General features: G+C 38.1%; 1 protein-coding gene across 1 annotated transcript; it reads right to left on the reverse strand.

Annotated features, from left to right (window-relative positions):
• Positions 1–215: 215 nt before the first annotated feature.
• Positions 216–25,411, reverse strand: CUL4B (cullin 4B). The gene is made up of 20 exons (XM_063423704.1): positions 24,249–25,411; positions 21,464–21,579; positions 16,912–17,015; positions 15,932–16,001; positions 15,384–15,457; positions 14,205–14,367; positions 14,018–14,107; positions 13,656–13,738; positions 12,548–12,615; positions 11,285–11,403; positions 10,299–10,491; positions 9,132–9,236; positions 8,729–8,839; positions 7,876–7,961; positions 7,213–7,320; positions 6,851–6,964; positions 5,835–5,940; positions 5,588–5,760; positions 4,904–5,056; positions 216–3,762 (listed from the first exon to the last, which is right to left on the reverse strand). Exons 1-20 carry the CDS (start codon positions 24,778–24,780, stop codon positions 3,667–3,669), a joined length of 2,664 nt encoding a protein of 887 aa, XP_063279774.1. The 5' UTR covers positions 24,781–25,411; the 3' UTR covers positions 216–3,666.
• Positions 25,412–26,257: the final 846 nt, after the last annotated feature.

Consider the following 26,257-nt stretch of genomic DNA (forward strand, 5'->3'; position numbering starts at 1 on the left):
CAAAAAACCCCAAATAATAAAAATTCAGGAATGGAAGCCACTTAGAAAACTCAAGGGATTTTAATGACTGAATGAATAAGGAACTACTTATTATATTTAAGTAGCAAACAAGTATTTTGCTATCAAAGCACAAGCTAAAGAATTTAAAGAAGCCATAAACATTAGTAAGCCCAACATACAGAACTTGGAGTAAGAAGGCATTTTACACACAAGAGTTTATCAACACAAAACTGTTTAATATTTATTAAATGACACAAAATACCTAGATAACAGACTCACTCTCTGAAAGGACATGTATTTACATTATTTACCAACTTAAGAAAGACTCTCTGTACCCATATCAGACTTATGAAACATAAAAAAGGTTTTGCTGCTTTTTGCATCGAAGGATGCAATGGTGATACATGCCCTGTTTGCAAGTCTGCATAAACTATAAGTTTTTGATGCTGTGAAAAAGCACACTTTCATATTCTGGTAGCTGAGGGAAGAGGCTTCTGAAAAGTAACAGGGTTAGTTTCCCACCCCCCCACCACTCCAGACACACTCTCAAGACTGTTATACAAAAAGTATATTACATTTTTGAATGCTGCTGTACTCTTACAATTTTAGTGTAACATTTCAAAGAAAATATTCTTCCTACTACATGAGAGCACTAAAAAAAAGTGGTATTAAAACATTTCTTAGATGTACTTTTTTTTTGTTTTAAAAGAAAGCATAAGGGAAAATGATATGTTTAGGAAAAAATGAAAGGCTGACAAAAAAAAGAAAAAAAAAGAAGCAGAGATCAAAATATGAAGAATAGCTAAAAGCAACTTAACAATTTGCTAGGGTTTTTTTTTTTTAAATTAACTATTTACTTTGGCACCTTTGTGTAAACTATAGAACAAAACGTTTACAACACATTTGCAATTACAGCATTTAAACAAAATGGTCACTTTTGAAACCAGCCAAGACAAAAAAATAGTCCATTTATGGGTATAAAGATTAAAAAACCTAAAATATATATTTCTAAGAATAAACTGCAATTTCTTATGAACAAGGTGCTATAAACTGCATGCAAGAGTCAAGATTAAAAATGTGTGGCCAAAAAGACAAGCTGTGTTCTAGCCAGATGAACTGTGGTCCAAGCCCATTTCATTTTTTTCTTAGAGAGATATATATGGCTCAATAAGCAGGCACATGATCCCAGCAAGAATTCGCGGAGTTGTATGATGACAAATCTTGGCTGCAGCTTTGTCATTAACCAGGAATGAGCAAGACCTTAGCAGAGGAGATGAAAAAGTTCTTGGGGAAAACCCATGAAGCTACAAGGAGAAGCCTTCTCCCCTCCCCTCCCCTCGCTCATCCCCTCCTGGTTAAGCCAGGGTTCTCAAAGTCCATTCTTTGGGTTGCTTTAACTGGATTGCGCTTAGGGTCTGCCTCAGATTGTGAGTTCTGATGAGATTTGAGGACATTTTCTGTATAATATTTTCTGCATTAAAATTGCTGAAATAGGATAAAAATGAAATAAACCTACAGTCCTTTGCGGTTTGTTTGACTGAATGTGACACTTGTGTAAGGAGGAAGGGTTTTACCACAACAGGTGTTCACACATGTAGTGGTGTCAATTTATATACTACAACAGACTGAATGGAACCAGCTCAACACATCAGCCCCTGTCTCCCAAAGAGTCTCATGCTTCTTCTCCAACTCTCTTTAAAAGGAATCTCTTATTGGCTGAAGACACAAAACACATACAAGAGAAGGAACACTGAATGTGAAACACAGAAGGGGTTTTTTTATGGTGGGGGACATTCTTTCCTCTCCAGTGGATCTCTATTTGAACTAATACTTGAAGATTTGCAGGAGTCTTCGAGGTTCTTACCATATAACTCCACTGTCAGTATTTGTCTCACAGAGGCAGGGGTGGCGCTGGATGTCTACCAGTGGTTATGCTGCAATAACCACTGTGTCAAGGGCAAGGCAGATGTTCTGCAGATCACAAAGAGCTGTATGTCGGCTAGTTGAGGGTGACTGCAAATAGTTTAGTAGGAAAAACCCCACATTTGTTTCATCTGTAAGCTGAGGACTGCATACAAAAGAGCCTGAGAGAAAGCATGGCTGGAGAATATATGGAATTAAACTAGATTAAAAAAACCACTAAGGATGGGATGTGTCAGATAGAAAACACACACACACTCTCACACATGCGCACCCCTGAATGTGGGATCACAGTGATAGAAGTTATAGGTCATAGAGAGCTAAGTTACACTGCCATTAAACAAAAGTAACATCTTGCTTTCAAGAGATATCTGGTATTCTTCAGGACTATCAGTGCCTGAAAGAGGATGAGGTTTTTCATTGTGCTCTGCAACACAGTTGATCATAGGTCTAAAGCCTGGCTGGGTAAGGAAGAACTGGTATGTGGAGGAGTTCCTTTTCTGCTGACACCTTTTTTTTTTTCATATATTCCTGGCACATGCTGCTATAAGCAATAAAAAGTGTATTTTGTTGAAACAAAGCTCTACATTCAAGTGACTTACTCTCCCATGTCTTATAAAGATGCAAAGAATGCTCTCTGGTCATCTAAGAAAATATATTTTAGATGCCTTGTAGCAATACTTAACTTACTATATGAGAGGTAGGCTTCTGGGTTCTAGGAGGCCTGCTAGGCTCTAGGGCTGAGTTCTTAAAGCTTTAAGTTAAAGCAATCCAAAGCAGGGCAGTCATAGAAGAGCTGCCCTGTCTAAACCTTGAGGTCAGTTCAAGTTTAGAATGTTGCAAAGCAAAACAAGTATTAAAATCCATTTGCAATTTTTGTTCTTACAGCTTTACCACAGTAACAGTGTGGCTTTTCATCTGTTAAAAGATTCTCTTTATTCTAGAGTATTGCTGCCAAGAGGTGAAGGCCTCCTACCCATAACTAGTAAAAACTGTCACTTCTTCCCTTATGGCTGTTTTATGCTTAAAAGTCCCAAAGGTGAACATCAATTCTCACAGGCAAGCCATATAAATCTAATCTGAACTTGTTTTGTTGTAGCAGTTATTTAAGAATGGTGTTTGTATATACAGAATATATGCCCACACTGCAAACTTTATACATCGTTTTATATTGGCACCATTTTGTCTTAACTGCAACCAAGAATATTTTCCATTAGGTCAGCAATAAGCATAGCTTGGCTTACTCCCCATTTTACCTCCTTAAGAGAAAAAAATCCAAGTGTGGGCATCAACCAAACCAATGGTATGTATAGCTGAAATGCACTCTGTACAGTAAATGAAAAGTTTGCATGCAGTTTAAGCATTTTAAAGGCTATTTTCTTATATTAAACTCTTCTGTTTCCATTTAAAAATGTGAAAGATACCTGTCATATATCAAGGGACTTCTCTTCAGACCCAGAGACAAATGGAATCAGAAAGACCAGGTACTTTCTTTCAGCTTTCTGCACATCTTACTAAATAACATGCAAAGAGTTCAACAGCATTCTTCTTAAAATGTAAATAGTACTCTTTAAATGGGCATGTTAACCACTGAAAGAAGTCCACTCTACTATACTTTCCCATTACACTGCTTTAATTCAATCATCGGTAGTATAAAAAGTCAATTAACGGGATCAACAGGCTAGTTTATCCACTGGCAACTGTGTAGGACACCAAGTGTGCAGTAAAACAAAGGCCAACATATGTTTATGCAATATAGTTGTACTGATTCGGGTTTTCTTTATCTCTTTCCATGTAGTCCCTGTCAATCAAGGATTCTATTCTCTTCTTAAGGTCAGCAGGCTGTAAAATAAAGCATATGTCAGCATTATTACTTTGCAGTCAATGCTTCTTAGTTCTTTTTTTCCACTTGAGCCAAATATCTGGATTGTTCGAGATGGCTGAGGAAACAGAAATCCCAGTTTAAAAAAAAATCCTTTAAAGTATCAGAGCTTCTAAAGTCTGCAGTGTGTAACTGACAGAAGAGAAAGTTACAAAGTTAGCTCATCACCTGCAGCTAAACAGATTTTTACAGAAAGGAAAGATATGTGCTGCTGTTTGAACTGAACTCTAAAGAAGTGCAGTTTGTGCACCATTTGGTACTTTGTGTACCAAAGTGTTTCTATTTCTGACTTTTAGCCAGTAAAAGATGATACAAGTTTCATTTCCTCTTAAAGCAAATGAGTTTTGCAATAGTTTGGGTGCCCCATGATTTTGTTGGGTGAGGAACTTTATAAAAATGTGCCACGATGACAAGTGAGGGAGATTATTTAAATAATCTGCTATAATCTTACGAAGCCCAACTGCAGTTTACACAATACTGACAGACGTGCAGGCACTCAAGACGGTAATACAGTGGAATGAAATAGCAGGATTTCTTATTTTACATTTCCATTGATAGAAAGCACCACATATTTGAATTCCAACAATACCTCACTGTCTGTTTGAAAACACATTTCCATTTGTAAACAATAAGCCAGTCATTTTATATTGCAACTGTGGGCTTCTGCAGCTTTGAGACATTCACCAATATTTTATTATTATATATGTATATATACATTAGCCAGTATAATCCATCTAGGAAAAACACTGTACTTCAAAAGTATCCACCAAGTTAAGGTTGTAATACAGAATTGGTTTTGAGATCTGAAGCATTTTCTCCTTTGCCCAAGAATGCCTTGAAAGAACACGGCAAACAGTGGAACAGCAGCATACAAAGAGAGCCAGCTGCTCCCTTACTGCTAACAAACTCCAGGGCTGAAATCCTTTGGAAATACGTTTTAGGAACAAGTGGCACTTTAAAGATTCCTGAAAGGGAGTATTTGCCCTTTCCAATACTAAAAAGATGCATACTTTAGACAGAAACACTAGGAAAGAGGGGGGCAGGCCAGGAAAGATAAAAACTACTAATAAGATTTTAGAAGTAGAAAGAACAGTACACCACCTTGACTGGGAATTTCAGCTGGTTGTAGACCTCTGACACGAGCAGGTTATGACTCAGTGTCTTGCGCATCTTCATGATCCGCACAATGGCGGCGTCGATCTGGTACTGCCGGTCCTGGAACACTCTCTCTGTAGTGCTTGCCTGTTCCTCCACCTGAAGGACCCATTTAGAAAAGTTTTAATGAGAATACTAGCACTGTCAAAACAATTCTTTCTGTCTCCAAGACAATTCTCAGTGTAAGACAGTTGTCAAATATCTGACACAAAGCCTTTACAAATATGAAGACTGATTGTCTATTGAAGTACACATGTGTACAAAGAATTAAAACCTTTGCACAGATTTTATATTGGATGGCTGTCAGAGAAACAAGTCCACAGTGAATTTGCCATGTTCACAAACAGTCAGTAAAGCCGCATGGAATGATAAAGGACAAAAAGAGCATTTCATAATTGGAAGGTCTCTTAACCTTACTTAGAGACATCCAGCATCACTGGTGTCTTAGTACAGAGGCACACATTTAAATCACCACTGTTCGGTACGTGCTGTCATCTGAACTTCATGTGTAACTCTGACAGAGATAGCAGTATGTGCATGACAACAGGAGGAAAGAAGTTTATAAAGGGCAGGCAACAAGGTTCTTAACCCAAAGATCTAAACCCCAGAGGACTAAAAAAAAATATATACCGTTTCTTTCATCTGAATTTGGTTGATTTTTATCCTGAAGAGCTTATGTCTGAAATCATCATTACATGTGAATTTATCACCATCTTCGACATCTTTGCCTTTGGGGCTTTTAGTCAGTACTCTGGCTTTGCCACAAGCCAGAGATTGAAGTGTCCTTCTCAGCTCTCCATCCTCTAAAGCAGAAACAAGTTGTTTAGGTTTTTTTAGTAAGAACGCTTGGAAGTACTCAGTTGTTTTCAATACCAACCTATCCCAGTGGCTTGCTTTATCTCCTCTAAACTGAACTCCTCTCCTTCATTAAACATGAGCAGCACCAGTGTCTGGAACAAGGAGACCTGAAGTTCTTTTTTTCCCTGTCACAAGGGAAATAAACAGACATCACCAGGCTGTTTTTTCTGGGCGGTGGTGGGAAAGGAATGAGGGAAACGTGAGAAACAAGTAACTCTTGCATGTTAGTTATTTCACTAAGTGTTATTTTATTCACTTGAGAATATGGAAGAATAGACGTTACTAGTCACTTGTTTATATTATGAATGCAGCACAAGCTTGAGGCCACAAGCCTGGACTATTCCACTCAGTGACAAAACTCACCCAAGATATGCATCAGATGAGTCCAGACAAGTCTCAAAGCACTGAGTGCTTAAAATTACAATCTGGAAAACCTTTAAGTCAAAATCTAACACAAACATTAATTTAAGGAACACAGTATAAGGAACCATAGAATCTCTGAAACAATCAAGTTTCACAATACCTATTTTAACATTAAATTTTTCTGAAAATGAAAGTGGTAAGGATTCCTAATTCATGAGAAAATTTTGTGTCAATGAAGAAATGCTGAAGGGGAATAACCCTTTTAAAACAGTTGTATTCTTGTACAATCCAGAATTTTTCTTTATTTCAGTAGTGAGAAGCATATTGTGAAGATACTTAGTGTTACCAGATGAAATAAGGCCATTGAAGGAACATGGCCCCCTTCTTTTTTTCCTCCCCATTATAAAAATGAGGGCCACTTTTAATCTGGAACTAAAGTCAATGGATATTTTCCCCAACAGGCTTTTCTTTCCCCACCAACACAGAAATTGAGTGTATGTTTTTAGACATCAACACATCTGTTTCAGAAACTACCAACTCTGGAAAAGATAGCAGGAGGTTAAAAGTAATTTTAAGAAAGGGGAAAAACAGTGTTAAGTTTTCCCCATATATCCCTGAGGTACAGCCTTGGAATCAACAGAAGAACAGGAGTAATAGAAACAATAGACTCACCTCTTTGAATTCTGCTTTTAGTACACAGTGTCCTAGTGTTGACTGCCACTGAAGTTTCCTACCACTGTGTTTTCCTAAATAAAAGGTCTTGAAAATCTCCTGCAGTTTTACCATCTAAAGAAAGAAAAATCCCAAAACACTAAAACACAATTTCTACTTTAAAAGCATCCTTCCCTCCTCCACAACCAATTAAGCCTTAGATCAAGGCTTAGAACGATAAAGGGAATTGAAGGAAAACAAATTTCATTTTAAAAGGATAGGTCTGCATTTCCTTCTCCATGCATATTGAAAACCAAGTGTCAGTGGATCCCAAGATACATTTCTGACAGGCCAATACTTGTATAACCCATGATGTTCATTACCTCTGGGGGCAGGTGGACCTCCATAGGCACATAGGTTGGCCAATAACCCATAGTCAGAATATTCACTGTTAGCTCAATGTTGCCAGGGACATTCTGATTTTGCATATACTGCAAAGAGAAACAAAATAAATTGAAACAAATCTATGTTTATTACACATATTTCAGTAGAACTGCAGTTAGAACAGGCATTGCAAGACCAGAGAAGACAAGTACGCACATGATGTGTTTGTTGTATAAACTGCAAGTCACACAACAAGAAAATTAAGATAAGAACAAGCACTTTTCTAAAGTTCAAAAGGCACTTCCACACAGGACGCAAACAACAAATGTAGTGTTTTAGCAGGCTGAGGTGAAGATCTATCTAATTAAGTGTGAATGGAGGAAAGAATATTAAAAATTGTTTGTAATCAAAACACTACAAAATCACCAGAACTAAATGTGCAAAAACTTCAAAGCCAGGCATCAGAATACAGTGGTGTTAAAATGTTTTGTAGGTTTACAATTCTCTTATTGCCATGAGTGATGATTTGTTTGTTTGAAGAAGCTTGTCTCAGTTTTTTTTTTTTTGCTGTGTTGCTCAGGAAAAACCTTTAATAAATTCAGTAAATTCAGTAAAATTTTCAAAAGTACAGACAGGACAGACAGCAGGCTTTCCTTCAGTACCTGTTTGAATTGTATCATTATGTCTTTTGAAAGCTCCATATCTTTAAACATTCCTTCAAGTTTGCTGGTGAAAGCAGCTCCACATTCTATAAAAGAGAAAAGGTAAATATTAGAAATTAATCTGTTTATTTTCAACACCTCAGAGTCGTTATTCTAAGTGTCAGAGTGTACTTTTAAGCAAGATGACTGTTTCCAGCATATTTTCTTACATAAAGACCTGGATTCTAATTAAGGCACAGAATAAGGTTACAAACAAGAAAGAGGAAAATGTTTTAATGTGGTAGCTATTTTGCAACCCAGTTGTTCTTCCACATGGACCTGACTGTTCATCCTTTGACTACGGTGGCGACCCATCACTCAGATGACAATTCTAATCTCTATTAGCTGCCCTTCAAACTGTCTCCTGATGGAAGAACAAGATCAAGCTCAAAATCTTACCCTTACTACCCAAAGGCTCCATCCAATGAAACAATGAAGACCACACTAGAGAACAATTAGATGGTGAATAATGATTTCAAGTCATCTTTAAGTTCTCTGAGCACATCACTGATTTGCTCAGCAGGGAACCTCAACTCTATCCCACAGGCCAAGATATACCGTGCCCTTTAGGTTCCTGGGTTTTGACTTTTCCTGTTATAATTACAAAACTGAAAGCAAATGAATCTCCTCAAAACCCACCAGTCATTCAGGACCTGCACAGAGGCTTCTGCCCTCATGGAAAGGGGAAATACCAACAGTGCTTCTGTGAAGGCCTGTTAAAACAATTACTTTTACAAGAAAGCTGATGGATAGAAATGATAGGTAGAAATGACAGGTAGAAAGATAAGATTAGATAGACAGATTAGGTATTTACCGTGTTTGAGTTTGGAAAGCATAGATTTTTCAGCATCTACTGATGCACTCTTCCCAACTAATAGTCTCTTTGCTAGATCTTTTTTATAGAAGGCCTCAAAGACATCTTTTCCTGTAAGAGATGAGATTTGAAAGTGATCACAAAGCACTGCTGGTTTTAAACAAACATCACCTACAAGAGACCAAATTCAAAGCTCAGAAAAGCAAAAAGGGTCTTCATATGAAGCTTTCCATAGGTTTTTGCAATTTGATAGACAAAGTAGTTAAACAGCACTACACCAACAAACCACATCCACAGAGAAAAACCACCCGAAATTGTAACAAGACCGCAAAAATCATTTTGAAGTACCTTTATGTTACTTTAAACAACTGTATCCCCACAAAAAAAATCCCCCAATACTTACCATATATGAATCTAAATATGATCATAATTTTATCCAGCATTTTTTCAAGTTCTTCATCAGTAGCCTCCTTGTTGCCTGCACGAAGCTTTGAATCTACATATTTAGCTAAAAGAGTGTTGAAGAACAGAGTTTAGCACATGCTTAATATCACAGTGAAACAACAATCTCTAAATCTAATATTATGAAACATTGAAAATGTAAAGGATCCTGGAATCACTTTCTATCAGCCTCATGACATCTACCCTGATATATTTTCATAGAGGCTATGCAGTTATAAAAAAATTATAGCCTAGTATCGTTTTTCAGATAAGCAATGACTGCATCTTAACTTTATTATCATACACAATGTTAAAACATTTTGCCTTTGAAAAAAAATCTTGCTTTATGTTATGATCTCGAAGTAAAGTCATTGCTGTTGCAGACTGACATGGCTGTAATAGAAGCAAAAAGATCAGAAGAAAAATATGTAAATCAGTTATTTAAATGTGTTGATTATACTGCTGAATTGCTTTAGCATATCATTATGTTTTAATTTCCAGTTTCAATCAAAGTAGATTGTTTAATTTCAAATGGGCTGATAAGCACATTACAGTTAGGGAACTAATGCAAGGAAAGGAGGGGAGAAGGTACCACTCCACAAGCCTAACAGCATAACCAGTCACAAAGCAGGGGTTATTCACTGTGGGGAAACGATTCAAAAGTGCAGAGTACCAGGCACATAATGCACATATCTGTAAATAATGTTCTTTGCAAACCAGAGACTGTCCCCACAGGATGAGAGGTTCAGTGCATCCTCAGCTCTCTTCCCTTTCTCATATTAAACCCCTAACAGCTCTGTGCTGCTGGCACAGTTATGTAAGATTCTAGATTAGAAAAAATCTAATTATTAGCAGTACTCTCAGATCTGGACACCAGCCAATTGCTGGAATGCCCAAATTCTGATGTTCTGCACTTTTCTATAGCCTAGCCAGTGAAATGATGAACAGCTTGCTTTTAATGTTTGATGCTACCCTCCCAAACAATTCCCTTGCACCAGGTGGTATGGCAGATCCCCAGTCTGATGTGCACTGAGCATGTATTAACACGCAATTCCAGCATATCCCATCTGTAAGTGCATCAGCAACTCAGCACCCAAATTCTCACATGAAAGAAATTGAAGAAAAATACCTATGAGTTCAGCTGGCTTATTTGGTCTTTTGTTAATGAATGTTTCAAAGGCTTCTTTCATGGCATTTACAAACTTCTCATTCTTGAGAAAGCAAACATCAATAATATGGTCAACTTTGTCTTTAAAATCAAGAAGTTCTTGGACCATGGTTTTGTCTTTTTCAGGATTAATTACTATGGTGCTACCAAATGCCTGCAAAATAAAACACATCTTTCAATGAGTCTGAATAAATAATTTAAATTACAAATTACTAACTTCTAAAATCTTAAGTTAGCTTTGTAATGTGCTGTTTCTGGTACTCGTATTAGCTCCAGTAACACCGAAAGTATTACTTTATGATGTATTACTGTATTACGAAGTATCTACTATATAATCATCCCTAGGCCTTGCATATTGGTTCAAAAACAACAAATGAAAAAGTGAATGGATTCAGAACTTCTGTCTAAAGAAATAAAATTTTGCATGACAAAATCAACACACCCATTTTGATCATCTATATCCTCAGGTCTTACACAGCTAATGCTCCCACTAAATTCAGTTTTATTTAATAGTACTCCTCTGCCATTCCAAAGCCTTCCTTCACGACAACCATATTTTCTGTGACATTTTCCCTGAGAAATAAAATGAATCATCCTAAGTGATATTCAAGTGCTTTTTGAACTTCAACTGGTTGGTAACTTAAACTACCACTCATTCTCACATGAAATTTTATTAGGAAGAAGACAAACATTCTGCCATTACCAAAATAACTACTGATGAAATACCACAAACAAGATTATAAAATCCCAATTTATTTGGAATTCAGTAACTCAACTGAATGTTCAATGTTTTCTTCAATACAGCTAGAACAGTCACTGTACCTTTCCCGGGATGTTTCAAAAGCTGTCTATTAAATACACATTTATAAGCAAATACCTTCAATTTTTAGAAAAATACAATAGTTTACAGGGATTACTCAAGTACTTATGTATACTAGGAACAATACCTTTATGTATTCAATCCAGTGCTGCAAGAGAACCTGTACTCCACCTCTCACACGACTGAATAACTGATACAGAAGAGACAGGTCTTGAATTCGGTTTTCATCAAGAAGGTGATTTAGACCTGCAAATGCGGAAATTTCAATAGAAATTAAAACCACAGAAAGCCCAGCTTATAACTACAATGAGGCCTCTTCAAAACGAGTATTTTTTAATCAAACCATTAGATAAAAACGATTTATCAAACCAATGGTTTGATAAACCCTTTTATCAAACACCATTAGGTGTTTGTTGGGTTTGTACTTTATTTTAAAGTACCTATTTTAACAATGAAACACAGTATCTGGCTGAAACTTTAAAAACCTTATTATTGCAAATGATTTTATTGCACTTAGGCTACATGTACTTCACACAACAACCTTATCACAAGATCTTCGCTTACTTTTGCTTTACTATTCCCTAAAGATTTGAAAAGTTTACACTGCACTGATCTGTAAGAAAAGTTCCTTGGCAAAACAGCTCTGAGTCTCAACTCCAGCTGTAAAATAAATTTTAGAGATGCTTGAAGGCAAGCAGATTCAAGAAATATTTTCACCATTCACTTCTTAACTTTCCGGAGAAGCCCTGATGCTCTACACCAAGGTTCTGAGAAAGCAGATGGGTAAAGGTGAATACTCCCCTCAATGAAGAATTGGTTACAGATGTGCAGGAAGATGCCCACATACCTGTTTCATTAAGGATCTGGCTACTAAAGACTTGATTGTTTTATTATTCAACTCTTGCTGCACCCTTCACTTCTATTTCCAGATTATCTCTGAGATCAACAGAGGGTCACTTTACTCCACAGAGACTATTGTAGAACTGAGGCAATGTATTCCATAGCTCAAATTATACTACATTTTTAAAATAAGTTGTTTTTTGTCAGCAGCAAGTATTCAGTATCTCTCTTTTCTGTTACATCAGCTATAATTCAAAGTGTACTCCTTTCTTTACCTCCAAGTCTTCAAAATGCCACTTAACGCACTGAACTTGAGTCTTCTGTGCCAATTTTCCTTTTGCTTTGCTTTGTATCAGAAGACAGCTTAGTGTCCCCTTATCTCCAACAAGGAGAACAGTCAGTGCTGTTTTGAGAATTGAGGAGCAAAGGGAGCTAAAGAATGGTGTAGCTTGTCCTCCCCCAGCACCTGAATCCATAGTTTTCTTTCAGCACAGGAACTGAAAGCCCCGAAGCAGTAATTAGAAACATTTCTATAAAGAAGAAAGATTACCTTTCTGAAGAATGGCTGTTAAATGTTCACCTAGAAGTTGCTTTTCTACAGTAGCAATTAGTGGCTTCCTGCAGAAGAAATGTTTAGAATTACTTTTCCTTCTTCCATAACTGACAGTTTTAAATCCTTCTTTTGAGATTATGTTCATTACATTGTCATTGGGAGTGCTCTAATTATCTGTGGCCAAACACCTAAAATGATTATACACATATTTATCCTTTTTCTCCCCAGTAAACAATCTTTTTTTCTGTTTGCTGACTGATGATTTTAATTTATACAATAAGCCCATTGTACATGACCTGTAGGCAGCTGGACAATGATTCCATCAGTGAAGAAGTTGGGGAGAATTCCTCAAATAATATGCCTAACACTGTGTTTGGAAGGCCATTCAGTCTTGGGAGATAAACCACGGGAAAACAAAAACAGAGCTTAAGTCAAGAGGTATCGAAACAATACAGGGAATCAGCCACTAATACTGGCATGGAACAAGGAAGCCACTAAACAAGCTAAATGCTTTTAATGCTAAAAGGAAGAAAATCAAAAAGTGTGAAAATAGCAATAAAACACTGCTCTCTCAGAAAGGTCTTGGTATCAGTGACCTACATTTTCTCCCAGATACAACTGCTGTAAGCTTTATGTTAGAAGACCTCCCCCTGACTGTGTTGGAGGAAATCCTGCCACTAAGTAGAAAAGATTGAAGAATGACATTATTCAATAATTTCCCACTCTCCATATGCAAATATTTTTTGCAAATATTCAGATGCTTTAGCTTTAGAATTTTCTATGCTGAGTCTTATCTTTTTTAGGTAGGAGAACAGTTGACTAATTACATTGCAGCAGGAAAGAGACATCTGGGCTGGGAGTGGCAGCCTATTTTTCTTCAAGCAAATACTTAACAACATTTATGCCAAAATAACAGTGACTTAGAAGAAAAGGCTACTAGCTGTGTGAGCCAAGACAGTGTTTCATTGTAAACATGGAACTGTGGGAAGTAAAAAGCATTTGATGGTCAGTCAGCAACAGAAATAAACTGCAGCTGCTTAAATGGCCATCAGCAGAGGAGGAGCCAAAGAGCTCATACCACCAGGCAAAGAGAGATTGCACTTACTGTGTGCTCTGGTCTAAGTAAGTGATTATTCTGTCTGCTTCTTCTTCCAAGCGCTTATTGACATGGTGAAGATATTCTGGAACCTGAAAATGCCAGAGTAGTTTTTCGTGTTTAAAAAACAAACAACAAGAAGGGAAGAAGATGGATAGTACTGGTCTGACAGAACTAGCAGCTCCAGTTTTAAGTAAAAATCATTAGCACTGTGACTGAAGGCAACTGCATGTGCATTTCCTTTTTCAGAATACCATAAAACAAAGGTCACATTACTGCCTTGTACACTGTCTAAGGCAGAAGAGTGTTTCTACTCCCTGGCACATGCTTTGACACTAGGCACAACAAACATTGTTAAACATGCAAAATACCTCTCGTTCCTGCATAAGCCTCTGTCCCTCTGCGGCATACAGGCGATTAGTCTCTTCCAAGAATCTATGTTCGAAAGAGTCCTGATAAATCTGGGGAAACAACATGACAGCAATTCAGGGTAAAGCTTACTGAGCACTAAGTAAGAATTCGAGTTGTTTAGTGGTTTAAAGGTGCAAGTTTACTCACCTGCAAGTCAGAAAGCATGCTCAGAAGGCTGCGCAGCAAACTCCTGTCAATAGCCTCACCATTTCTTTCCCTCTCGATCAGCAGAAGAATGCCATCAATAGTTTTATTCTGAACCTTCTGATCACTAATTATATGAGTTCTGAACAATTCTAGTCCCATATCCCTAAACAGAAAGCAAAGACTACTCAATAAATTGTTTAAGAATAAATCCCAGATATCTCTTATTAAAACATGATCTAGATCTAATAAAGATGCCAAAACCAGCATTCTTCCAATTCCTCATACCTCTGCCTCCAAATCACTCAAGATAAACAAATACACAAGCACTAAAATAAACCATAACACTAAACTAACATGAAGCTACACATTTTAAACATCAATGCAGATATTTTTTCCTAAACAACCATGTAACTTTTGCAGTATCTTTATTTTTCAGTTAGTTGACAGGATGTTGGAACACCAGCCTTCACAAGAAAAGAAAAATATCATCCTGGATTCCAATTCCATGGTTATGGTGATGGACAATATTCCTTTTTTGTCTATCACTTACTAATCTTTAATTCTTAGGCACAGCTTAGAAGAACTCAGTGATGTGACAGACAAGGATCTCTGCAATGACCGTCCCAGTTAAAACCTTTCATGAATTTGAAACCATGGGTATGGTCACTCTTAAGAAAAGTCAGGACCCTCCATCAGTCTCTTCCAAAGTAATTCAGGTCCCAAAGAACAATAGGGCACATACTAATTATTAATAATACAAGGAGCAGAAGCTGAAGTCCAAAAAAGCGTATTTTGCTTTTAAGTAACCCTTTCCTTCAAGAATTACAGAACTTGAAATACTGTGCCTGCTAAGGCTGTTACTAGGCACTCTAAACTCTTGTACTTCAGTTGTTGACCAGACCCCTTCCTTTAACTGTGCAGACTGGAGGCTGATAGCTACTTCACTGAAATTTGGGATCATAGCTATTCCAGAACAAGCCTATAATTTATGGCAAATAAATTAAAAATCTTCCTTTGAAACAAGCGCTTGTACATTCACCATGTAATTTACAGGTCACTAGGAGGTTATATTAAAAGAATCCATCTTAAAATCAGCAAGATATATGCAACAGGTAAAATACACCTCCAAGAAATTTTATTTCTGCACCCCCCCAAAAATTTAATTCTTTGTGCCCTTACCAAATGGATGGCAACATTGAATTCTGAAGTACGTAAGTTCGATCCAAGAACAGAAAGATACTTCTAATCATAATCTGTCACGGGAAGGAATAAAAAAGACACAATCATTTCAGTCTTAAAACTGAAGAGCAACACAAATTGTGCTCTACAACAACAAGAAATCCCACCCATCGGTTTCAGGCAGTGCTTTCTTGGACACTGCTGATTTATTTAACATCTTCTGCCAATCCCTGCAAGGTGATCAATGTGACACTTTGCATATTTCTGTGTAATAGAACAACTCCTTTAAAAATAGGTATGAACAGAAAGGTTTGCTTAAAACTGACAATGAGGAGTTAGGCGTGTGTGTGCTCAAGATCAGACCCATATGCCAAGAAACACACTATAGTAAAGTATTTTCAAGACTTGATTTCTAACAAATTAGATACAGCTGTATATCACAAAGAAACCTTACATAAATTTAAGACATTTCAGAAGCTTGAAAAGGAACAAAGTTAAGCAAAACAGGCTGACAAAGCAAATGGTTTTCCTTAAAAAGATAAACTTACCATTTGTCTGCAGTGATCTTGCCAACATTTGTCTATTTTCTTTAGAAAAAGGACACTATCCAATGAATCCATGAAGAAATCATTAAGAAAATCATGATTAATAGATGGTGTAAGCAATGAAATGAACTAACTTTATTATTTTTCAGAGACACTTAATAGACAGCATAACAAAATCACCTACTCTCAGAAAGAACCAGTTAATTTCTTACAACAATTTTTTAATGAGGGTCTTTTTGTTAGTAATGAGAAATCAAAATTATCTGAACAAATTTAAAAAAATATCTAAATAGTTTTGAATATTTTGTTTAATCCCCCATCCCTGGAGAATGGAACATACATATCCCTATACCTCAAAAACCAACAATACCCAATACATGTAAAAGCTCACTACTACACTCTAATTTCAGCTCATGCTAAGAATTAACCTTAAGAAATAAATTCTATCCTTCCAATTTATCTTTTATTCTGCTCACTGTGTAGTTCTGGCACTAATTAGCATCCACTTAACAAGACGTCAACCTGATGCAACTCCAAACTTCTGAAAATAAAACATTTTGATCCTCAGAAGCTGAAATGCTGCCAGACCACTATTACTTTTCAAAAAAACCACCCAACAGCTACTTGTTGGAAGACTTTTCACTTTATCTAAGCTTGGCAAGTTCAATATAAAAAGCCTGACATGATACAGCCAATAAAGGCTTCTCTTAGGCCTTGCTGCAAATCCAACACAAGCTTCTGTGAGATGTCAAAGTGCTTCACAAATACCAGTGAAACTTTCTCAGAAACTTTTCAATAGTTACAGAAATAAAGGAACAAGTAGTGTTCTCCTAGGTCCCACAAAAAATAAAAGCAAAACCAATTACACAAAACCTAGTAATTCAGATTACCACAGCCTAATGTCATGAACTAGTCAAAGAAATCCATTGCAATATACTTGCAGGTAAAACAATTTTGGCTTATAACAGCTAAGAAAAGGATATTCTCTGAATTGGTGAATTTGTGCTTTAATGTGGTCTTCACAGATCTGCCTCAATTGTTTGTACAAATTTGCAGAGATCTTGTAGGAGCAGAGATTTTCAACAGCCTGAAGTAAAGAGAAAGAGAAACAAAACAACTTGCTATATTCTTACATGTGATTTTACAAGAGAGTAGGACATCCCTCCCAGACAAGAATTCTGCTTCTCACAGTTTTTAAAACAGTTAACTGCTGCGTGCAAAACAGCAGAGACAAACACGGCACTGCAATGGTAACAGGAGATAAAGGCAGGCTGTGCCCTGAACAGCTCATGGACTACTGATTTAGCTGGAGCGTCAGTCTCTCACAAGGAACTGCAGGACTGGCATCTCTACAACCAAGGATGGCACTTTAATATCTTCCAATAGCTTGCTGGGCATCACACCTCAAAGCAGTCACTTAAGGTATTAATTTTATTACACTGCTGTGCTCTGTAAGTCACACTGATATTAGTGGAAAAGCACTGCCAGATTAATTTCCTTCTGCAGTCCTTTCCTTGATTAAGCTTCCCTCATCCCCCAAAGTACCTATATATACATATGTTATCTGTCTTATCTATCCATTCACCAACTCTGTGCCTGAGCAAGTTTAATTATAATCCTGAATATTAGTAGCATGACTACATTTACAGTGACAATCTCAGATTTCTAAATCTCATCAAGTATTAGAAGAATTATCACTGTGCTCACAGTAAGAAGTAAAAAGAAGTTTAATGGGGCCATGTCTTGGAGACTGATCAAGCAAACAATCATCCTTAAGTCCATTAGTGTATCTCAAGACTTCTAAAATTCATACCCGTTGTCTACAATTTGAAAGCAACTAGACAACTTTAACTCTTTACAAGCTGGTGAAAGACACAGTAAGAGATTATTCTGTAAAACACCTGTGGAAGCTAGAAAAGAAGCATATTTGATTTTCAATTAATGGTTTATACTATTATTTACTTATTGGAAAAGACTTCAGTTGCTAGTACGACCAGCTACTTGGGGAAAAAAAAAAGGACTGGAAGGTAAAGTTTGCTCCCCAACACCTGCAACCAACCATGGAAGGATTGCTCAGCAGTGCACAGAGCAGATCTATGTCATTACACTGAAATTCCCCCAGAATATTTCCCAACAGTCCAAATGGACACAGACAGTGAGCAGTGACCACTAAAAGCATAGCATAAATAATCAAAACAGCTAAACAAGAGTTCTTTGGTTCATCTCAGGATATCAACAGGAATCATTCTGAGTGCACTACATCTAATACTGGCTCCAGCACACAGAGGAGTTCAAAAAACCCAAACCAAACCCAAACCAAACCTCCATGAAAACCAAAACCCCACAACAAAACCATCCCATACAACAATAACAACCCCCCCAAACCTGCATGAGCTAAAGTGTCAGAAGTAAACAGGCATAGCAAGACAGCGAATGTGCCAGTTAACCAAAACAAGTCTGAATGAAGACTGTAAGGAAAGCCAAAATTATTACCCAAGTATACATATCTTAACATTTGGAAATAGCAACAGGTTTAACTCTCAGCCTCAACACTTAAGAAGCACCAAACAAACAGAATAAAGTGACAGGAAAATGCATTCCATAGTTCACTGCTCAGAGCAGGTTATGGGCACTGCTCAGCTGTACTCTGCTATTGTACAAACAGGTTCAGGTAGCAAACCAGGATATAACCTGATACTTGATTCGGCAGAACAAGGGGATGGAAAACACTGAGCTTGAACAGCTTAATTAAAACCTCAGCAAGTGTAATCTTCCTAGGTTTCTTAATTTCTTCCACTTTGGAGAAACCATCTGAGAGCTGGGAAGGTGAATGTTTTGTACGGAACCTGCCTGTCACCTGCAGAATCACCATTACTCTGGCTTCAAACCATCAACTCAGGACACCACCAGCTTCTTTCCTGGACTTCTGGTCACCTCATCCCAACACCGTTAAAACTGCTGCCTATCAAACAAGTACTCTTTAACCATGCTGCTCTAAATGCCTAAAATAATTAGATTCTGCACTGTATATGGACAAATCCATACAATTAACTTTTAGTGAAATACACATGTATTAATATACACCTAATTTTATGGAATGTTCATATAAAGCTGAGCTTTTACATTTGTCTATCAGAAATTCCAAAGTGTTAAACATGTCTGCTAGGATTGTTTGAACATAAAGTACAAAACTTCTGCACCTTCGTTGATGACATGCACAGAAATGCTTTAATTTTTACGAGATTAACCCCCTGATTATTAATTTGAGATTAACTGCAATATTATAGTTTGCTTAATAACTAGTGCTAGACAATACTGATTGTATCTCAAATGTATCAACATTGACACATGTAAAAACTTTTGGGCCTCTAGTTCACAAAATTATCTTGTTCTGAATTAGTGGAAGAAATGTTTCTGGTCAGGGAATCCGTGCCCTAATGACAGTCAGGAAATCTGTAAAAGAACCCTATCTCCTTTGTGTCACATATATGTTGGATGTGGTTTTCTGTTTGGTGGGAGGTTTTTTTGTGTGGTTCTTTTTTTCTTTTTAACTGCAGCATCCACGCCTGGGTTTGTGTTGTAAGGAAAAAGAACTGAACATAACTGTGATCAGAGAAAATCAGAACTTTCCTGAAGTACTTAACTCTGATTGATTTAAAAAATAGCTATGTATCAGGTACCAAAGATCTAGACCTCTACTTTCAGGCACTAATGTAAGGAAAATTATTCTATGAAAGAACCATTAAATTCTGTAGCACTTCAGCTGCTCAAGAATGGGAATCATTTTGTTTGCTGAGGAGGAACAAAGCAAGTAATAAGCTTGGGTTCTGCAAAGAAATTTTTGCTCAGTGGGATTTTTCCAGAACAGACAAGAGTTAAACCAAATGCAAGAAGTTTAGCTCATTAAAAAAATAATTATCTTCTTTGGAGGTTTGCAGCAGAACTTTTGCAGACTCTTTTGTAATTCCCCTCTATGTTGGATAATGGTGTCTGCCAAGGCATATTTGAGATCAGATCCTTTTACCAAGCAGCTGTTCAGAAATGACATTAGTTTAGTTAGCATCTAAAAACACTAGTGATTCCTATTACTATTTTTAAATCAAGTCATTTATTTTTAGATTTATATTAAAAAGTCATACTTGATTGCACTCTATTTCACTGAGAAGTATCTAAGTAATACCAATGTTGAATCACTGAGATTTAAAACAAAAAAGCTAATTTTTTGTTTTCTGACCACAAGTGACATTCAATTAAACTTGTGGTAAGACTGAGCAGAAATTTATGCAACACTCTTCAACAGAAGCAAGTATTTCAACAGAACTCTGTATTTTTTAACAATTTTGGATAGCCTTCAAGCACTTAATTAACAGCTATTTGCACCGTTATTCAGTCTAGAGTAGGTAATTCACAGTATCACCCGTAGTAGTTTGCTATCACTTCCACCAATTTTGCAAAAATAACAATACTATCAATTATTCTGACAAACTGTTAAAAAGGCAGTATTTTTAATTAATTAGCTGAACATTACAAAGGACTATAGTGATCTTAAGAATGCCGAGGACTGAGGAACAGCAATTAATTCTTCCTTAAATCTGTCCCCAAGCCTTGTACAAACAGGATTTTTTCCCCCATATTCAAATGCAGCTTTTGTTGACAAGGATAGGGCAGGCGGAGACATTAAAAAGAGATGATAAGAAGGAACAAATTAAATAACTAACCAGGTAATAAAGGCCTTAAAAGTAGAATAAAAAGTTCAAGGGCTTCTTAGTACCCAGCTAAAGCAGCACAGTTGCTATGCTGCTAAAACCGCAAGTGACGTTAGTAGGGAAAAGGTAAGCAGGGGAAATCTCCCCAACACATTCAGCTGAGAAAGCAGAAGTGGAGCTTATAAAAAAATCACTAGGAAATGTAGTTCAATCTGATCACTTCCTAAAGTATTTACGAAAACACAACCGGAGCTGTTGATGGCAATACAGTTTGATTCTCAGTTGTTAGAATAGAAAGAAAGCTGCAATGCCCAAAAATCACAATCAAACCAAAATAACACAATTCACGAAGGAAAAATGGAGTTCTATTTACCTACTAGAAGTCAACAGAAAATTTCAGTTTTTAAGTGATTTGTGATACTTGGTCGTGGACAGATACCTTCTTCAGAAAACAAACAATATTTAAATCACGTTATTCTTCAACACCAATATTTGAGGATTTCGTATTTCTCCTTTAGCAGATAAACACTACAACCCCCTAAAAAGAAAAGGGAATACAGCTCCTCACCTTAGTTAATTCTCTCAACTGCCACAAGGGAAACCATACCTTGGGTTTTGTTGTGACAAGTTTATAAAAAAAATTAGTTCAATGCTAGGTCTTGTGAAATTTTTGAAATTAAAAAACTATTTGGTGACAAGCTTTTCAATGACAAAAGTGGCCAGCAAGCAAAATGCCATATTCTTACCACCATATCACGTGTTTTAAGCAAAGAAATCTGAAAACAAAACAAAAAAGCCCTAACCTGTTGCTTTTACTTAATGCACTTACCTGATAGAGCTCTTCTAAATTGTACTTAATTGAAGTACTGTTCTGGATAGCTTCTACAGCTTCTTTCAGTTTTTGCCAGGTTTCATCTGTGTAGTTTTCAGGCAATTTGGGTTTATCTTTAAAAGAAATTACATAAAGTTTGAGAATGTATTTAGATAAAGCAGAACATTCTACAGAAACGAAAAGTATGTAGCTTTGAGGGGAAAGAGCTATGGGCTGACAGCCCAGCTTTTAATTTATACTTACATGAAAAGAAAGGATTTGTTTAAAAGCAGTATCTTATACACATCTGAAAGAGTAACATACTGAAGAAATTCAGCATTACTCTTCACATCCACACCACAGCACCTGTAGCCCAAACAGTACCTGTGGTTTACAAAAATCACAATCCTGTGCCTAAGCACCTCAAGAAGGGCTAAAACCAGCATCTAGACCTTCGTTACACTCTCATTACCAGGACAGCAGAGCCACAAGAAAAGGACATAAAATGCAAAAATGATGCATTAGAAGATACACAGCTGTGTGTATCTTAGTTTTTAATTTACTACTCATTAGTTCTACTCTGTATGAAGAGTTGGAAAGAACTCTTCAAGAAACACTCATGGAAACACTGTAATTATTGTACAAGCTTTATGGTCCCAAGGAAAACCTTCCAATTTTAAAGGAATCCTTTTATGTCTCTCGGGTTTGGCCAGTGGATATTTTTTAGTTAAGCCTCTTTTAATGTTCGAACAGCTGCAATTCTGACACTCTCCATCATTTCTTCTGGCTCTTTTCTAGATATGTCCCTGCTCTGCAGCACCTTCAGCAAGACTAAAGCATTTTCAACACGCTAAGATATTCCCCAAGTCACATCCTCAGAATATAAGAACTATTTTAAAATTTTATATTCTTGTAACTACCCAAAGTGACCATTTTTGTTCTATTAAGCACATTCCCAAATGGAGAAGACAGAAGAAGAAAATCTGAAGAGGAAGATGACACACACACATTCATGCTACCAACAGGTGAAGCTGGCCCGGAGTTTATACTCTATTAAAATTGACTTTTACACACCTAAAAGTAAAAAAAAATTTTAGAACTTTATGATTTCCTTAGAAACAACTGTCAGAGAGAAGTAATTATTTTGTTCTTCCAAGCATTTCCCTACAATATTGGCAATATCCCAACATTAGCTGCATCATCCAGATCTAGAGACAACTGACTGTGGACTTGCCTATTTTCACTAGCAACTCCTGAGTATGCTGCTCAGCAATCAACTGATCTTGAGAAGCCATTTAAGTTGTAAAGGATGCTATTGCTATCACACTGAGATAAAGACAAAAACCTTGAGATTATTATTCAGTTTAGCATCCAAGAGTAAATAAAAAGCAAGGTTGTCAAAATACTGAGGTGTCCTTTTTAAGCAAGTGCTTCAAATACCAATTAATAAGCAGTGATGATCACAGCACCATGCAATCCATGACATTTAACAGGTATTTTAAATTTCAGAAGTTAATTTCCCTTAAAGATAACAGTGCACAAGCAACTGAAGAGCAGCCTATAATGCATTATAGGCTTATATTTTAAAATAATCAGTCAAATTAAATGATGATGCTGTGATGGACAGAGAACATTTGTGAGAATTGGAACCTTAAAGCGAAGAGTTACAGTATGATCATGAATTCTTGCAAAATATTACAGTGGGTCAAATAATCCTAATCCTTACCTAATGCGATATGTCTACAGAAGACTTGTGTCAATTGTGTATTTAGAAATTTATTTTAATTTCTGTAATATCTTTTACCCCTCCACAAACCCAAACACATGAGGAGAAGGAAACAACTGAAGAAAACAATGTAGTGGACTATTTTGGAAGACAGCAAGAGGCAGAAAACAAAAAAAAGCCCGTGATATTCTCATCTTTATAGGGAAAAATGGCAGTGTTTTAGCTAAACTTTCTGTCTAGCTATTTGTATTTTTGTTTACTAGAAAATGAAGCAGCATCACATCAGAAAAGCTTAATTTCTCTACTTCATCTTAGTCTCTAATAACACTACTCAAGAATCTCAAACACACGTTTGGAGAGAATTTATAAAATAATGTAAACTTGGTAAGTAAGAGTAAATCAAGACAGAGAAAATATACTACAATTAAAAATTACAGCAAGGACATCACAGGGAAATAGCTCTGCAAAAATCTGAACTACCTACTTTAAAGGGAAGTGGGGAAACCAGAAAGGAAATCCACCATAATAGCCCGATAATCACCTTAGCTTCAACATTTAAAACTAAGCACAGGCAGATTATCCTATAAACAGACAACACAGATATAGACAAGACATGCAGATTCAAGGCCAATTTAAAAAAAAAACCACACATTCTATGCAAAGACTTATCATAAACTGGGCTAAAATATACACTAAGCTCTGAATGAGGATTACTAGAAAAGAGGTATCAAATGTCAGAAGTTTAAACTTTTAACATTTGATATTCACACACTTTGCTGTAAAACCTAAGTGTGTAAACACCTAATGTACAAATTAAGACCTTCTCAAGAGAAAGAGTGCAGGGAGTCTGAACAATAATTCCAAGCAGCAAAGTGTAGCTCAGGATGTGTACATGACCAGGCAAGCACACATCAGAAATCATTATTCCCCTTTACATAAGTATAGAAATGTTCACCACAGAAAAGCAATTCCCACAAAACCTGGAGCTATTTGAAAGGAACCGGTTTTCAGGCTGAAAACAAAACACAAAGCCGAGTGTCGGCTCCCCACAGGTTGCGACAAACTATGGCCTGTTACCTTTAAAGTTCTTGATCACTAATTTCTTGGCAGAGCCAGGTTTACTGTTGGCGAAACTGGAAACAGTAGAGGAGGCAGCTTTGGTCAGGCCATTTGCATGGTGCCCCACAGCCACTGACGAAATTAAAAGGCTTTTATTTTTAAGCTGTTGCTGGTGCTGCTGCTGAGAAGAGGCAGCAGGAGAGGAGGAGGAAGAAGACTCTTCAGCCATCTTCACATCGAGTCCAATAAAATCCACGGAGTCCTCAAAACGCAGCTTCTTCTGGAGGTGATGGTTGGAGGAAGCAACCCCTGAGGAGGAGCACGAGGAAGTGGTGATGACAGAGGAAGATGACGAGGAGGTGTTTTTGGAAGGAGAAGAGGTGCAGGAGGAAATGGAATCAAATTCTTCTTTTTCAGAATTGCTGTTGCTGCTGTTATTTAACTTTCTCTTCTTGCAGGAGGAGCTGCTGCTAGTGTTACCATCAGTTGCAGGTCTGACCTCCTGGGCTGCAGCTGGGGGGTTGGGGGAAGAGAAACCTGTGGGAAACATGAACACACAGAAGTGAACAGGCTGAGGGGCATCAAATCTTTGTGGTGTGACAAAGAGAGGGAGAGTTTTAGAGTCAGTCTCTGCTGCCTCTCGGTGGGGGGGGTCTTTCAACTCCTCCTTCTCATCAGCGGAGTCCTTCTGGATTCCTTCTCCTTCGCTTCCTCCTTTATCCGTGAAAACACTTTATCTCCTCTTCTCCTTTTCTTTATTACTTTGGTTCTTCTCGTAGTTTGTCTCTGCCTCTCTGCTTTTTTACTCCTTTCCCAGCGGAGCGTTTCCGTTCCTGCCTCTCGCGGTACACCAGTTCCTTTCAATTCTCCTCTCCAGCAGCAGAATTCCCCACGGCTGCCCGCTTCCCTGGCTTCTCCTTGCGCTCCCCTCCTGCTCCGGCCGCCTCGTCTGCGCCGAGCAGCAGCGGGGAGGGCTGAGCGCGGCTCTCTCTCACCTCGGCTCCAGCCCCTCGCCCCGCACGCCTCCCGCTCTGCCCCGCGGCCGCTCCGCTCGGGCCCCGCTCCCCCCTCTCCGCCTGTGCCCGCGCTCCCTGAGGGGGGACGGCCCGGCCGGGTTGTTATTGTCACTGCACGGCAGAGGGAGCGCAAAAATGGCGGCGCATCCGCCCGCCGTGCATGACGGGGCGCGGCGCACGGAAGCGCGGCCGGGAAGCGCTGGGACCGCCCCGGCACCGCCCCGGGACCCGCCCCCGGCCTCACCAGAGCCCTCGGCCCCCCCGGAACTGATCGTGGCTGGGTGTCCCCCGCGCCGGCGTGGGGCCGCCCCCTGGGGCCCCGCCCCGCCTCCCCCGGCCCGTCCCCGCGCAGGCTCGCCGCACTCCGTGCGGCTCACGGCGGGGTTCGCGGGGAGCTCGGTCCCCCGGAGCCTGCGGCCTAGCCCGAGGCCTGTTGGCTTGGTTTGGAAATGATTTTTCTTACCCTTATTTCTAAACAGTCATTTAGCGTCAGCTTTTTGATTTTATTTTAATATATACGGACTTGCACTGAGCTACAGTCTGTGGTTTGCTTTCGTTCTGTTTATTTGTTTTATAACTTTTGGAAGCAAGAACAGAAGTTGTAGGCCTCTCCTCTGATGTTGGTGGATCTGTTACCAAAGGGACTGTAAAGTCTCCAGGAACGTTGTTAGGATTCAAATAGTGTTGAGAAATGGCTGTAGAAAAAGTAACAAAACAAGTGATGAGGTTTTGTTCCAGGAGATTCTCCACGGACTTCAGCTGAGAGCGCACGTCTGCCTGCCTGACAGCGGAGCTCCTCAGGGGAAGTCTAGTGGCACTTGTATGTTGGACAGGAAAAGATGGGCTAACTTGTCTTGACAAAAACTGGTACATAGAGATAGGAGTGTAATGGTACTGGGGCTCTTCTGGAGAATGTTTTATGACTAGTCACTGTCAGACAACTCCTGAGGCCCGGAACATCATGCTTGTGGTGTGTAGAAAAGTACTTTTTCCAGTTAAAAAAACCCAACA

This window comes from Prinia subflava, chromosome Z (genome assembly GCF_021018805.1).
Source record: "Prinia subflava isolate CZ2003 ecotype Zambia chromosome Z, Cam_Psub_1.2, whole genome shotgun sequence".
In the NCBI taxonomy this organism is placed as follows: Eukaryota; Metazoa; Chordata; class Aves; order Passeriformes; family Cisticolidae; genus Prinia; species Prinia subflava.